At 32.3% G+C, this 16,969-nt stretch overlaps 1 protein-coding gene across 1 annotated transcript; it reads right to left on the bottom strand.

Annotated features, from left to right (window-relative positions):
- Positions 1-1,510: 1,510 nt before the first annotated feature.
- Positions 1,511-16,070, bottom strand: LOC105343044 (cytochrome P450 3A11). The gene is made up of 14 exons (XM_034462528.2): positions 15,860-16,070; positions 12,498-12,594; positions 11,396-11,448; positions 9,204-9,300; positions 8,221-8,337; positions 7,913-8,001; positions 7,456-7,601; positions 6,990-7,117; positions 5,917-6,028; positions 4,455-4,612; positions 3,803-3,891; positions 2,968-3,105; positions 2,675-2,837; positions 1,511-1,843 (listed from the first exon to the last, which is right to left on the bottom strand). Exons 1-14 carry the CDS (start codon positions 15,931-15,933, stop codon positions 1,766-1,768), a joined length of 1,539 nt encoding a protein of 512 aa, XP_034318419.2. The 5' UTR covers positions 15,934-16,070; the 3' UTR covers positions 1,511-1,765.
- Positions 16,071-16,969: the final 899 nt, after the last annotated feature.

Raw genomic sequence — 16,969 nt, forward strand, 5'->3', positions numbered from 1 at the left:
TCAAGCCAGAGCAATTCTTTGTGCGCCGTCAATTGCAAAATTTTACAATGGGGGGCTCCCAAGTCGTCCATCTAAATTTTTTCAGACCAGGGGCTACAGACTTGCAACTTCCTTCGATTCTATTCCTTCACAAGATCTAAGATTATCACCTATTGGTATCGTACCAAAAGAGATGGTGGTTGGCTCCTATTTCATTATCTGGCTTATCTAGCAAATCTTAGCATCAAGGATTTTATTAACCTAGATTTCTGTTCTGTTACTTATCAATATGCATCATTTGATGATGTATTGTCAATGATTTGTTCTAAAGGTAAAAAATGTCAGTCGGCGAAAATGGATGTTAAGTCTGTATTTCGTTTGCTACCAGTACATCCTGATGACTATCAATTATTAGATTTATAAATTCGACAACATATATTACTACATGTACAACATGTGTTTACCCATATGTTGTTCGATCAGTTGTGCGTTGTGCGAAAAATTTACACATTTTATTCAGGAGTTATCTAAGTTAAAACAGGTTTAAAGCAAGGTATTATTTTATTTCGGAAGATTTCACCTTTTTCCCTAAAAGCCATAGTTACATAAAACAGAACATTTTCTTTGAGAAAGTGTAATTTTAGCATTTACAGGTGTAATAGAAGAAAATACACAAATTGCTATACTCTGTATTTATTTCATTAATTTATTTGTTTTAAATTTTATTGTTTTGTATATTGTTTGTTTGTTCTTTCTTTGATAAATTTTCATTTGTATAAATTAGATTTGTATGACAAATATCCTAACATCATCCGGTAGAAAAGGGTTGGTTAGTTTCTCACCTTAAAAAAAACCCTCCCCCCCTCCCCCTGCCCCAATTATCCAATTTAGATATGAATATTTGATCTGTAATACGAAAATCATCTACACAAGCTGTAAATCTACCACTAAAACATCGATGAAATTGTCTGGAAGCAACAATCCTCCAATCTGAATTGAAATTGTAACGAAGTGAAGGCTCAGGTATGTGACAATGCGAGGGAACGAAATTCTGGCTATAACGAAATGACTACTATCAACACTAACATAATCCTATATCCGGTCACGGCTTTAAAAAAAACTCACCGATTCCCGATTTACAATAGAACATAATAGCCATAATTTGGGCGTTAAAAAAGTTGAAAACATTTAAGATTTTAACAATGTGTTGTTAAGAATTCGACCACTTGGAAGAAATATCTAATTTCACCAACCTTTCGACAACAAAATTTATGTTCATTACAATTTTCTTGTTCCAAAGAGCTTTTATATTAATTTTTTTAATAGAGTACTTAAGAAAAATACATCAGCATTTGTAAGACTTTCCGAAATTGTATTGTTGGTTTGCCCCAACCTAAATATTTTTTGAATTCCGTTATATTTCATTTAAAAAGAAACTAATATGCCCTGTTTTAATAAAAATGTCTTTTTTATTCCGATTGGTAGCAAATATTACACACTGTCAGACACAACTAAAAGTTTTAAAAATAGATGGAAATGTCATATTTATTTCTATTGTTTATAAATGTATAAAAATAACTGTCAATATTACATGCTACCTGCTAATTGTACAAAATATAGAGGCATCTGTACTATGTTAGCTACGAATATTGCCGTGCCAATATATAAATGTCTATTCTAATTGGTCTTTTTATAGTGTTTCTTTATGCTTCGCATTTGCTAAAGTATTCATAAACAACACGACTCTTGCGTTTTTCTGATTTTAGACGAAATCTTATTTCGCCTTTCAGGTGCGTGGTTCTAACAGTAGCTTAACTCCATTCTCTGGCTTCAACAGCCCGGCTTTAGATATTTTCAGTGGAATCTGAAAAAGAATATACAAAATGGTTTATGAATTATCAGAGAGATGATATCATGTATGGGACATCTCCATATTGTGACGTACATGTAAATTCAATCGAAATAAACAATAAAATAAAGTATGATTTTATGATTCTTTTCTTTCTCAAAATTGTTACCTAATATTTAGCTTAACTGGTTAGAGCGATAACTGCAAATCTGTAAGCCAAGAGTTCGAAGCCCACTTGGGCTTTTATTATCTAAACTTTCAAAAAAAATTTAAACTTAATTTTTTGGTCAAAATATTGTAAAATCTGAAAAATTTAAAATAGCAAAAGTATTTTGATTTTGTGCTCTTTTATCGACATTAATATCGACACGTGTCTCATACCACCTTAATTAAAAAACTCAAACAAAATCATTATGATCAACATTTTTTTCACTATAAAAAAAATAAATTATTTACATGGTAAAGAGAGTAAAACAACATGATTTTACACAATGTAAACAACAAGTATTTTGAAAACAATATTTACTTTTATCTGTTCTCTAAATTCTATAAGGTCTTTACTAGTAATTAATACATGCATCATCACAAAAAAACAGACTGGTATTCGTAATATTGTTTTTTCAATATGATAATTACTCTGTTGAGGTGTATTGTTTGTTTGATTTCTGTGGGTTGATTAATCAATAAGTAAAAATAAACTAATACATGTATTCTCCTTTCATGCATTTTGATGAAGATATATTTATATATGATTTGATCTTTTTGCAGTGATAAGGATTTTTTTTAATAATTATTGGTGTATTCAATGTTATTGCTGGAGAAATTTCATTAATTGTTTCATCTCACCTCTGTTTCTGAGCAAGTCCTAAATCGAAAATGTTGAAGGATGTAAACCATGGCGAACTTCATCTCAACTTGAGCCAGGCGCATGCCTATACAGTTGCGGGGACCGTGTCCGAAGGGCAAAAATGCGTACGGGTGTCGTTTGGCCTTGTTTTCTGGTGTGAACCTATTTTCCATAGAACAAAATTTTGAATAATTTCAATCATATGCTGTATTTATTCTTTAAGGCATAGAATTTAGAACTTGAGTAATAAATACATATAATATAAATTTATAAAGTCACTGTTTATATATACCTCTCAGGGTCAAACTTCGTCGGATTTTCCCAGAAGCGTGGATCCCTGTGGATACTGTAGATTGGGAAAGAAATGTCTGTCCCTTTTGGAATAGTGTATCCTTCGATAACAATATCGTTCTCTGCAAGGCGGTTGGTTCTTTTAAAAATAAATATTTTTGAAAATGAAAAATCCAACAGTAACATTGGTTTAAAAATACATACAACATTTACTCAATATTGACGTAAAAATACTTCTTGTAACAATAATAATTACTGTAGAATCGTTAATTTTCATAGGTGCCTATTTTGATGGGATGACTAATTTTTTTTTCAGGATGCTTAATTCTTTTCGTGAAATAACTTGTTTGTGATATATCTTTTGAGTATTTATTGTTGTTAATTTACTTGTTTTGGATTAACAAGTAAATTTGCAATTTAGTCTACAACAAGTAAATTCACTGTGACTTTTTGTGAATTCATTGGCCGCAGTAGATTTAGTTGCTGTGGATTAACTTGTGAATCATACGTAACTTGTTGCGGATTATATTGTTGTTGGTTAACTTGTGGTTGATTTACTTGTTGTTAATTTACTTGCTGTGGATTTATTGTTGTGATTTTTGCTTACTGTTAATGAAATTCTTTTTTACATGTTGTGAAATTACTGTTGTGTGTTTACTAGCTAAATGAATGGATGACTACTGTGTTTTATATTAATGGTTAATAATTTGAATTTGTGAGTAAGGAAGAGTCTCTCAAAATCCAAATAATAAATTACACCAAAAAGAATTTCAATTTTTCTTCGGTTCTCTGTATTATGAATGGATCACTATTAGAGGTAAGTACACATGGTATACCTGGCGGCCGATGGATAGAGCCTCAGAGATTCACAGAACACTCTCTCCAGGTAATCCAGTTTCTGGACGTTGTCATAATTGGGGCATTCCTATCAGTGTAAAAGAAGCTTTGATCATTTAACAATTTAAGGAAACGTAGCATGATCATCAAAAACATTTTCTTGTCGCCGAATCTCATTTCCTACTTTTACAACAAAACTGTAAATTTAAGCTAGAGAGGCAAGTCAGCTTTCCAACGTTAGATTGCATTAAGTACATAGCTTCCAGTTAAAATCTTGCATTTAGTTCAAATATTTATGTAAATCTAAAAACTTAAATGTAATTCACCCTTTTTGCTAGACAGCACCAACGACATATAGTGTCGTTCATATAGTGTAGAAAAGTATAAAAGTATATGCAAAAATAGTTCAAGTGTTCTGTAAAAGATATACTGTATACTGGGTTATTTTTGCCTCAACGTGTAATATTCGCCCTTCTACACTTGCAAACAGTTTCGCTCCGTCTTCAACTCGCCTAGACATAGATGTATTTAAAGGGAGATATTAAGAATTTGCCGTCTTAAATTCGCCAGCTGACAACGAGGACGAAAGGGGCGAAAATAAAACTGGGGCTTATATTTCCCTGTAAACAGTATCTTTAATTCAGCTCTGACCTTGCCAAGAACAGTGTCAATTTCGTCGATCAGTTTCTCTTGACATTCAGGATTTGTAGCCAGGTTATACGCTGTGAACGTCAAAGCATTTGACGTTGTATCGTATCCAACCAACATAAACAGAATGGCGTGACCAAGGACCTCGTCCATTGTTAAACCTGCAAAATAGGGTGGGCTTTTATTTACAGCGTAATTGAACACTAATCGTCAAGATGCTTTAGAATTTTAATCTTAATATTTGAAAAACGTAATATAAGTTCTCTCAGAGTTTCAACATTTATATACACATGTTTTGGTCAAAAAGTATGTTTATGTCATGTATTGAACTATTTTTGTCGCAAGGTTCCACTCTAATGGCCGCAAACTTCCATTTAATCGCTCATGGTATACATGTATCACTGATGCCTGAACGGGTCTTTTTGAATGGAGAGTGTTAATTGATTAATCATTTGACAAATTACTCGGGTCAGTTATACGACAACCCTTTAAAAAGATGCATTTTTTTTAAAGTTGTGTTATTTATCGCGCTTCTATTTCTTGTATGTCTATAAAGTATGCAGTTTTCTGTGCCTTTTTGTCTACCGCTTTGACTGTTTGCCTAATTGGGCCTTACCAATTAAAATCTGATAAGTTTTATCATTCAATCTAGAAACAAAGACCATGCGACAATATGGTTGTTACAAGGTTGTCTTGTACGTGCAAAGTGCACCCTAGTCAAGCTGTATAACAATTCACAATTAAACTTGAAAAACTTAAAGGAACGTAATTCCAAAAAAAAAACTTCAAATAAAACATATTTAAGTTTAAAATGTTTTTATCACATGGTATTATATATAAAATTACCGTACCCTTCTGTATATCAAACACGATGAAACAGTCTTATTCGATGAAATACATGTAGCAATGTACTGTACCCTTAAGTATATCTAATCGATGAAATAGCAATTTACGGTTCAACACAATAAAATAGAGATGCGCCGTAACTCTCTGTATCTCTAATACCATTAAAAAGCAATGTCTGCATGTCTTGTATTATGAAATAGCAATGTACCATACCCCTCCGTATGTCTAACACTATAGATAGCATTATACCGTACCCCCTGTATGTCTAATACGATGAAATAGAAAATACACCGTACCCCTCTGTATGTCTTATCGGTGAGATAGCAATATACCGTACCTCTTTGTATGTCTCATGCGATGAAATAGCAATATACCGTACCCCTCTGTATGTCTAACACGATGATACAGCAATATACCGTACCCCTCTGTATGTCTAACACGATGAAATAGCAATATACCGTACCCCTCTGTATGTCTAATCGGTGAGATAGCAATCATTATCATGTTTATTACAATGGAATATCAATCTATGGTACCCCCTGTATGTCTAATACGATGAAATAGCAATGCACCGTACCCCTCTGTATGTCTAACACGATGAAATAGAAGTATACCGTACCCCTCTGTTTCCACTTGTCGGCACCTTCCTCGTAAGTCTGAGCTTTCTGGTCTTCATTAACGTCAGTATCATGGTGAGCATTCAACATTAATTGCAGCAGATCTTTTCTTGACTGTAAAAAAATTGAAATAATTTACTTACTTATTAAGTAAATTATTTATTTTACTAATTTGGTTAGCATGATATGTAACCAACACAATGTATAGATATTGAATAACAATTATTCCCTTTATCAAAACAAAACGAACTAAAACAAATTATTACATATAAAAATGACACTATGAACAATAAACAGATGAAACTGCCAAAAAAATCCTTCCTGAAAACCTAGATAAACACGTACCGGGGTACCCCCTGCCTGATATCTTACACAAATCACGTACAGGGCTATTCCTCTCTAGCTATCGTATATAAACATGTAATAAACTATCTTCTTTTCTGATATCACTCATAAATAACGTTTCAAAATATCCCTCTCATGATATCTTACTTAAAACATGTACCTAACTATATATTCCCCTTCCTGATATCTGACGCACTGACATACCTCTTTTCTGATATCTGACTAAAATCACGTACTGATCTACACCCTTCCTCATATCTCACAATATCACGTACTGATATACCTCTCTCCTGATATCATATACAAACCACGTTCTGATCTACCCCTTTTCTGATATCTAACAAAATATGTTGTACTATTTTCTACTTGTACTGAGCTACCGCCTTCCTTATTTCTTACACGTAAGAAGTTCCCATAATGAATTACTCCTTCCTGATATCTCATAAATATCACGTACAAAACCGTTCCACTTATTTCATTTAATTTACGTATTGAACAATTACCCTTCCTTAATTCTTACCTAAAAAAAGTACATAACCCCAATGTCGTCGCTGAAATTCACATACAATACGTAATTAACGTTGTTTCTACCTGAATTTTAACATAAAATACGCATCGATTTATACATTATCTCACATTAATTACAAACAGAACTATATCCCTTCCTGATATCCCACAAAATCACGTATACAAATATCCCTGTTCCTAATATTTCACATAAATCACGTACCGAACTATCCTCTTTTCGGATAGTGACCGCCTGACTGGCCACGCTTCGGAAGAATGCCATTATGCTCCTGCGATTCAAAGGAGAGATGTCCAGAAAGTTTAATAGTCCGTCTATTTTGGGAAACATCACTGTTAGGGAAAAAAAGATTCTACATTTATATGAAACACTTTTCACGAGAAAGCCTTTCACCAAAACCTCAACATGCACTCCTAGCCAGTATCATAATAGAAAAAATTAATCGTGTTAACTTTTTTTCTGTAAAGTGCCATTAATTTTTATTAATAATGCATAATGCATAAAAATTTGTCACTTTTTGTTTAAAAAAATATATGTAAAGAAATTGGATTTTCAAAAATAGGTAGTGAATAAAACACTATCTTTGCTTTCACATTCTCACACATTCATCTGCACCCAACCCAACCTCCAACAAAAACATATATACATGCATACTCATTAAGAAACTTACATATCAATAATAAAAGTGGGTTGAAGGTAATGTTGAAGAATTTCTGGGCATTTTTCACGAACTCGCTGTCCGGATTTTTCTGGGAGTCGATGTCCACACCAAAGCCAGTGGAGGCAATGACGTCCAAGGTGTAGGCACCGAAAACCCTAAAGGAGTTACGAAAAAACGAAATACATTATCCTTATAATTATAAGCGGAGGATAAATATATTTTGGAAGTATAACTATCTTGCGTAAAAAGAAAGGAATTTTGCTTGTAAATATTATTCATGGCAGTAAAAAGATATAACAAGTTAGATAAAGATTCAAGATAACGTAAGGGACGCAGTTTCATTGTGTTATCAAAAGTGGTCAATCAAATCAGAGAAAATTTTTAAATCATTGATTTAAAAGTCAACAAAGATGTAAAACATGTTAACAGATAAGACACTATCAAGGGTTGACGATATAAATCTCACTCTTTGAATTCTACTGGCTCCCCAGTCTTTGATCTTTCTTTCAGATTGGCCAAAAGTTGTTCATATTTTGCTTTAAACAAGGGTTCCATCTGTAATGTAACATTACTTATAAATGCATTTTCATAAAACAATTGATGACATCTTTGATTCTAATCATCAGTAAAAGTCGATTGTTGCTATTTTTGGTAACGTCACTTTTGCTATGAATTGAAATATTTTTTTCTGAGATTTTCCAGAGCTAAAGGGTTGACAACGTTTCTAGTTTGAAGTTGAACCACCGGAAGTGTTTTGTGACACGTGACACTCACCATCCTCATCTTGCCGGAAGAAAATGTTGGTAGCAGCGTGTTTCTAAGGAAACGCCAATGATCTCCGTCTGTATTTAGAAGAGTGTGCGCCATTTCATTCCTGGGAACAAATGTTTTCTGTAATAATAAAACACTTTAACATTACACACATATATAGGTATTCAATGGCAGCACGTTTCACCTCACGATAGCAAATCAAACAATATTCATGTATATATCATGATAACAGTTGTCTTAATACTAGAGTTGTCAATTATGTCTGCATAATCATATTATACACTTGCTGTAAATTCCTTACCAACAAATTGCGTTCATAGCTTCATAAACGCAAGCGTTTCCAATGAAATGTTTTTAGTAAAAAAAATAATCAACGTAGAAACACATGTAATAAGCAGTTTGTTTTATTGATTGTGCATTGCACTTGATCTGCTTGATCATTTTACATGCTAATGCGCATCATGTAAATCTCAATGTTGAGGTTTCACACCGGTAAATGACCAAACATAAATAGTTTTAGTTATATTATTCAAAAGTTGTTTTTTAACTAAAATTTTACTCTTTTTGTTACAAAAAATTGCATTTTTATGTATCTCGTTAGATTACGACTTTTTTTTATAAAGACTACTTCCTGATCAAAAAATTCTCAGTTATATGCACCAGCTTCCCTGAATTGAACATATTTTATTGATTAAATCAAATGGATTAGACACAAGTTCCTTCAGAAAGTGCAAGCTGCATTTATACAAACGGAAATGCGTGGTTTAGTTGGTGGACCTGTTTAAAGCTACATTCTTTAAGTAAACTGTCTATCTATTGCCCTTTTTGTAAAAGCTGGAACAGATCTAATGTAAAAATTGTCGAACAAACCTACTTATTTTATAGATTTATTAATCTCAATTAGTCCTTTATAATGAGAACAATTACCGGTGTGTAACCTTTTAGCGTCACTGCTAAATGTTGCTCAATGTTTAAGATAGACTTACGGGTCGATTTGGGGTCCTAGAGAAATCTTTGACCATGATTTCCTTGATGGTTTCAGGGTTCGAAACCAACAGCAACGGTGAGTGTCCCATGTAAACACTGTCAATTTAATTTTGTAACAAATTAACGTAACAAACTTGAAATCCAAAAAAAATTTTGTCTTATAAATAACAATCGTATTTTCATTACAATATACATTAAAGTTGGCTGGATGCATATGGTAGGCCAATTTTAGACTGTAATAATCTCCTATATAAGAAGAGCTTTGAATAAAGATATAGGGAAATTACTCAAACGATAAAATTTATGGAAATTTCCTTTGCTAAATAATAGTTTATAACTTTACAAATCATTACTAAAAATTTCAGCTAGATCTGATAGTTAACCTATTGACCATCCGGCATCCTTAATAAAATACGAATTAATATTTCAAAAAACCAAAATTATAAGAAAGTATTTTTTGTCCTTCCAAGTTAACTATGACTTCAGATTTGATTTTAAAAAATCATTGTATTCAAAAGGTATAGTCAATATACGATATTATTTTTATAATCCATACTTTATACATTTAATTGGAATGTTTTATTTAAAAACCTCAATTTTATTAGTGCTAATTGCAAACTTTAGATAAGACAGAGTAGAGTTCGGACTAAGTGTTGATGGGCATTAAGAAATAATATTATATTGCAACCAATAAAAATACGGAAGCGTATTAGTGCCACTTTTTTCTTTAAAGTTGAAATTTTTATCTCTTAAGTCGGATTTTCCAATGTTAACCTTGGAATTAACAACTTTTTTCTTTAAAATTCCAACTTTGATTTCAAAATTTCCATCATTTAAGTTTTCATTGATTTCTTGTAAATATGTCATTATACATTATATCACAGGCAAACTGGGCATAAACTTATAATCATGTCTGTTTGAACTAAAAATAAAATGAAGGTTCCATGTAAAAAAAAATATTGAACCGTACACATGTATACAATTTCAGGTATCAAATATCAAAATAATATTGAAAATTTAGCATTATCTTAATAAGTTTTTTTTTAAAATGTGTCGTTGATCAACTGTAATATTAGAAGAAACATGCAAAAGGACAATTAAAATCATAACAAAGCCGTATGATTTGTATATTTACTATATGTCGTTGCTAAAGATGACTTCTGTAAAAGCATTATTCTGAAATTGAGAAACTTATTGTAATATATGTATCATAAAAAGATAAAGGTTGGAAATTCCAAGATGATGAAATACCATAGGTTTCTAACTTTCAAGTTCAAGAAAATTTAACTTTAAAGTTGTAAAAATAAACTTTAAAGTAAAGTTGGTAAATCCAACTTTATAATTGGTAAATTGAACTTTAAAATTCCAAATTTAAATTTGTGAATCTAACTTTAAACATGAAAAAATCAAATTTAAAGTTGGAAATTCTAACTTTAAAGTTGGAAATTCCAAGATTAAAGTTGAAAAATCTAACTTTAAATTTTGAAATTCTAATTTTCAAGTTGGTATTAAAAAAAAAAAAAGAATTATAACATTGCACTTCCGTAGGATTTCATTAAAATATGTTTTTTTCAAGATTTGCAGGCAGTGTTAGGGTTGACTTGTACAATATTTTCTTCAATTCTAAAATTTTGAATAATAAAGTGATTTTTAAAAGAACGTGGATAAAGGATTTACCTCTGTTGACTTGACCTGGATTAGCCTTTGTCGTATTGACCTGGATTAATCTTTGTCCTATTGACATAGATTAATCTTTGTCAGATTGACCTTAAACTTTTTTATAATGACATGATTTTTCCCTTATTGAATTACTTGGACTTTTTTGTCATTTTCCATGATTTACATATGTTGTATAAACCTAATTTTACTTTTGTTTTATTAAACTGACTTAACTTTTGTTGTCATGACCTTAATTCACATTTATTGTATTGACCTTGATTACCTTTGTTGTCTAATCTGCATTTACCTTTGTCGTATTAACCTGGATTCACCTTGGTTGTATCTAAATTTACCTTTATTGTGAGTACTTTGTTGTACATCTTCGCTAGCCAAAGGTTTACGATCCTCTCCTCTCCTCTACAACTCTTGTAGAGGAGAGGATCGGATCGTAAACCCTTGGCTAGCGAAGATATCTGTTGTTTTGGTCTGGATTTAAGTCTGCTGAATTTTTAAAAATTTTATGTTTACTTACCCAACCACGTCTCCATACGTCTTTGCAAGGTCTTGGTCTGTCAGAGCCAGTCCCTTTAAAAAACATGTAATGAAACATTTTGTAAATATGAAAAAAGATCTAAAATCTATATAGATTGCAAATATCTGGAGCACAAAATATGAATTTTGGATGTCGTTGAGATTGCTAAGCAAACAAAAATGTGTATTCAGTTCGCAGAACGTGTGGTTTTCTGATAACAAATACAGTCTGATATATATAAGTTGTCTGCTACCGACTAAATACCTCCATTTCCAGACCTTTTTGTCCGTCTGTCTGTCCGTAATTGTGTCAGTCTGTCTTTCTGACCTATTGCATGTGTCATAATGTTCAATTTTCTGTAAGTCATGATGTGTTTGTCCATCTTTCTTTGTGTCATTCTGTATTTATGTCATCAGCCATATTTAAAAAAGGCTATGTTTATCACATTTTAAATAGCAGTCTGATTGCACATAAAATTATCAAATAGTCTACTCTATCAAACACAAAAGAGTAATAGTTTCTTCTATTCCAAAAAAAAATTAACTTAAATAGAGCATCATGGCCAATATTTTGTTGAGGATTAAATTTTTAAGTTTGAATCTATAGCCAAAAATCCGGAAATGACGTCGCCAGCGAGGGGCATCTATATACATGTATTCATATCTTACGTTCTATAAAATATATCTGCAGAAATTATAATAATATTGCATGATAATTTTCACGTCTAATTTGACATAAAAGTTTTAAAACTAGAATGTTTGTCTCTTTAGGCGGATTTTACACGGTTCCATTGCATATGTGATTTTTGTCATTATCTTACTTCGAAATGTTTAGAACCCTTCTGTGTACGGATGTGTATCTGTTCAAATCTCATAGCATACCGTAGCATTCGAATTTATTAAGCCATTTACATCAATTTTTTATAGCATAGCATAAAAATCTCATCGCATTGCATTAAAATTTCATGCATAACATATCATTAATATCCCATATCATGTCATAACTTAAAATTGTAAAAGATATGCATAAACGTTTATTGCCCATTGAAATAGAAACTACATCCCCACTTCACCACTTCCCCAACCCCGTATTTGACTCTTACCTCTCTATTATATCTCAGGGAGACCCCAAAGAACGGTGTGGGCGGGGGACCGGGGATTCCATACTTCCGGAATACACTGTGCTTCCATCGCGAATATCTGCCAAAAAATAAAAACAGTTGCAATGCATCTTTGAATATGTTGTTTCCTGTTTTCATCCTAATTTAAGGATTTTCTCATTTCTTTTGTCATAAGATGCTGGTTTATACATTATAACAATTATCGGTACATGATTAGTTAATTCTTATATTACGTAACATTTTCTCCTAAAGCAGAAGGATAAAGCTTGCAGCCATTTAATGCAGCCACAAAGCTCGTTGAGGCTAGAAGCTAATAAAGAAAATCATCAAAGTACTGAGATTTCTCGAACAGCAAATTATATTTTACTTTATTATCGGCATACTTTAATTAATATCAAGAAGATGTATGCCTGCATAATTTGTATGAGCATTGACAACTTCTGGGCAGTAAAGCTCGCCTGGATAAGAATTATATATGCGTTAATTTTGGCATTTGTCTATAAGTGTGTTTAAAAATTGATCCCTGGGTCTGTTTACTTTTTTTTGGGCTATTATTTCCCGGTTTTAAATTTGGGCTGTACCGGTACCACCAAGTGGCTCACGAGGGTACGGGCTCATTCCAGGGGTTAATTTTTTACCATTACCCAATGACATAGGGTCAGTTTAAAAGGTTGGCAATAATTTCCCTTGTCTTCAAATTGTTTCTAAAAAATTACAGGACAGTGTAGGGGACCTTTTGGGCTATCATTTGATTTAGATAAGGAATGTAGAGGTACCATCGAATTATTCCAATGGGTTCGGGCACATTTGTAAGGCTGGTGCCATCTTAATTTTTTATCACAAGAGCTTTTAATGGTAGGGCTTTATAATAAAGACCTTTGATTATTTAATGATAAGCATTAAAAGTCATCTTAGACCCATAAAAATGCCCATACAGTTCACCCAAACTTAGCCATCATTTACCTTTTTATTATGATATACAGGTAAAAGGTTAATAATTATCTCCTTATTTTCAAATGTCCTTCAAACGAATACCAGAGTAAATGTAGAACTTCAAAGATAAAAGAGATGATGGCCCACCTTTCACCCATCTATCATTGTGAAATGCTAAAATATGACAAAGTTCGGATGAGCTTAACGGACCCTTTTAGGGGTCGGAATTGTATTCCTTCGAAGGTTCCCGTCAAAACATGGCTGAGACAAAATAATCCAACTTTGCCGTTTTTGACTACGACAGGAGCTAATTATTTTAAGAGAATAACATCACAATGTTATTATGTCTGAGCGGCTTATTTTCGTATTAATATGAAGTCTTTTCGATTTTCAAATGATGTTGTTTCCGGGGAAGTGAAAAGACCCGAGGATAATTTTTTGAACACACACAAGTTTAACTTCGGTGTAAACAAACTAGCCTGGCTTGCCACACTGAATGGCTTGGGGCTATTTTTTATGTGTCTTGTGTCGTGTTTGATAGATTGTTTGTTTGGAGTTTTGTTGGGGGTGGGGGCTAATTAGATGTATAGCAAGTTTCGTATTTTTATCATTATATTTTTTTCCAAACGTTCGCTTTGAATTGAAAAAGTTTATTTGTGTTTTTGGTTCAAAGATACAGCGGATATTGTTGTGTCCTTTTAAGTTACTTTAATGTATCATGTCCTATATACATATTACTTTATACGATGCGTTTAGTTTTTCTTTTTTTAGTAATAAGGCTACACTTAAAATAACACTATTTTTATAACTAATGACCCATATAGACAAATGTCAATACTGATTTGATTTCTATTAAACAAAAACGCATTTATAACTATTATCCACGCAAGCTTTACCGCCTCCAAAGTTGTCAATGCTCGTTTAAATTATTGATGCATTAATCATCTTGATATCAATTAAAATATACCGTTGATAAAGAATAATATAATTTTCTGTTCAAGTACTCTCAGTTCTTTGATGATTTTCCTTACTGGCTGCTAGCTCCTACGGGCTTAGTTGCTGCTGTTAGTGGCTGCTAGCTTCAGCCTGGGTCCTATATAGAACTTATTTCTGTATGCATCACAAATGACAGTCAAATGTTACTAGTGCTTGGAAGTGCCTTATTGAAAAAAAGTTTTATCTAGCTATTAATGTCATGAACCTCAGTGTGTCAAAAACAATGTACAAAGATAGAAACTTTGTATGTTAAGCTTGCGACATGATGAGAGATTCATCCTTTTTCACAAATTTTGCTTGTAAATCAGTAATATATTCTTCAAACATGGTTTCAGTATAAGGGCTCAGAATTTTTGCGTTGTCTTATCTTATTCACTGTATGTATATGTTAAAGCGTGATCTGTTTACATTTTGGGGTTGCATGGATACCTTAGTGACTTATATAAACATATTAATGGTGCTACCTTAAGGTTTGCTACATAAATAGTGACGCAATAGGAGGAGGTGAAATGTTTTAATATACCGGGGAAGAGAGGAAAATATCACAACACCAGTCATAATCTAAAAATAGTAAGGAGATAGTTTTTGGCATAACAATTTCTAATCGCTCGGGTAGGAGGAAGCTGATATGAGACCAATCTGCATTTTACAAAAGTTATGTCTTTGAAGAAAAGCCTTAGCTTTTTCAATGTAGACTTTGCAATTTAGAAGTTTGAAACTTTGTCATTTGACAAAAGAATTCTGTTTTAAGTATATTGGTTAGTCCGAGATGGACAATCCACACATCGAAAAAAGAAATCAAATTCAAAGAGATTTCACCACAAGGCTTTCAAACATTTTGTTTAATATGGATTAAGCAATTTATAGAAGTGTGCGAAAATGGGGAGGAAGGGGTATTCCAATAGGATATGAGTTACGTCCCCTTAAATTATGAGTAAGGTCTTGTGGCATAATTCACTAGAAAGTTGCAATAATTTATCGCTATGAATATCATCATCATTGTAAGATGAGAGAATATTGTGTAAAACCACATGAAGTGCCAAATACTTACATGCAAATGTTTACATTACCCTTAAATACTGATTATGTAAAAATCGGGCGGGGGGGGGGGGGGTCGGATTTAATTATATTTGCGAGTTGTTTTGGTAGCTTAATTCAGGTGTTTTTGTAAAGCATCCGAATACAAAACAATCATTGGACCAGAGATTGCCTATATATAAGTAGTCTAGACAAGGTTTAAAAGAACTGCGTATTCATAATATCTTACTATCAAGAAGGGTCGGGGAGCGGGATGGTCCCCTATAAAATTCAAGTAGTAACATTATGTTAAATAGTCCATGAACTTAAACTAAATACTTGACCATATTTAATATAGAATGTACATCAACATATAACATAAGTATATAAATACTTACAAAAGCACGGTCACACAGAGGAGTACGGCGGTTAAAATCCATTTGTTTATCTCCACCAGGCCAAGAATGTCCATTTTTCTAACTGCCCAGCACCCCGCGGCTATATATATATATCAGATAGATAATAAGCGAAATCTCGACACGGGCTTATATATAGCAGTGACGAAATAATCATTCAGATTGGTCGACCTCTATTCTTATGTCACTTTCAAGCTGTATTTCGTAAGCTTATGAATATGTAGTTATTTTCATATCCTTGTGAAAACAGGCTGCTAGCTATATTTTCAAGGTTCACTGTTCTAGATATTGGCCTAGTTATTGGTTCAGTGTGAACGTGCATTACCCAGGCAAAGGTTTTTTTTCTATTCAGCAATTTTGTGTAAACACGAGGGTTCACAGTACTAGATATTGCCCTACTCTGCATTGTACGGCAGTGTGTATTTACCAAAGTCTCAGTGCATGATAACGTACATTTAAACTTCCCAAACAAGAACTGGAAGGATTAAGTATGTTAGCCAAAGAAACTAGATTGCTGATGTATTCCAATTACTGTTAGTATCCCCTACCCTGCTCCCAACCCCCACTCCTACTCTAACGGCCCTCATTGTTTAAAATTTTATTTTAAATAAAATTTTTGATACATATCAAATCATAAATTTGATTGAAAAATTACCAATTTCTTTTTTCTAAAATGCTAGAGCTAGAGCTTTATATAGTGATCGTAATCAATTCTGGAGATTAATTAGCACTACATATAATTTAAAACAATAAAATAATCTTTTAAAACTGCATAACATTTTATATACAGTTTTCTTTTTGTTTTGATACATAGCACTATTTTTTAAAAAACTCATTGTCTAAAACATAAATAACAATTCAAAATGACATTAAGTTTTAAAAAGTATAATTCATACCAGTATATATATAATATTTACACATGATTTGAACATATTTTATTGTATACATATATAAAAGATACATATACAAATGGTTCGGACACAAGTTCTAACAACTTACTAGGTCTTTACCATTAATTAGAAAAATTATACGAAACTTACAACTGTTATTGCATGATATAGAATTATTATTACGATAAATAAAAATAAGTGA

The sequence above is a fragment of the Magallana gigas genome, chromosome 10 (assembly GCF_963853765.1).
Source record: "Magallana gigas chromosome 10, xbMagGiga1.1, whole genome shotgun sequence".
Taxonomy (NCBI): Eukaryota; Metazoa; Mollusca; class Bivalvia; order Ostreida; family Ostreidae; genus Magallana; species Magallana gigas.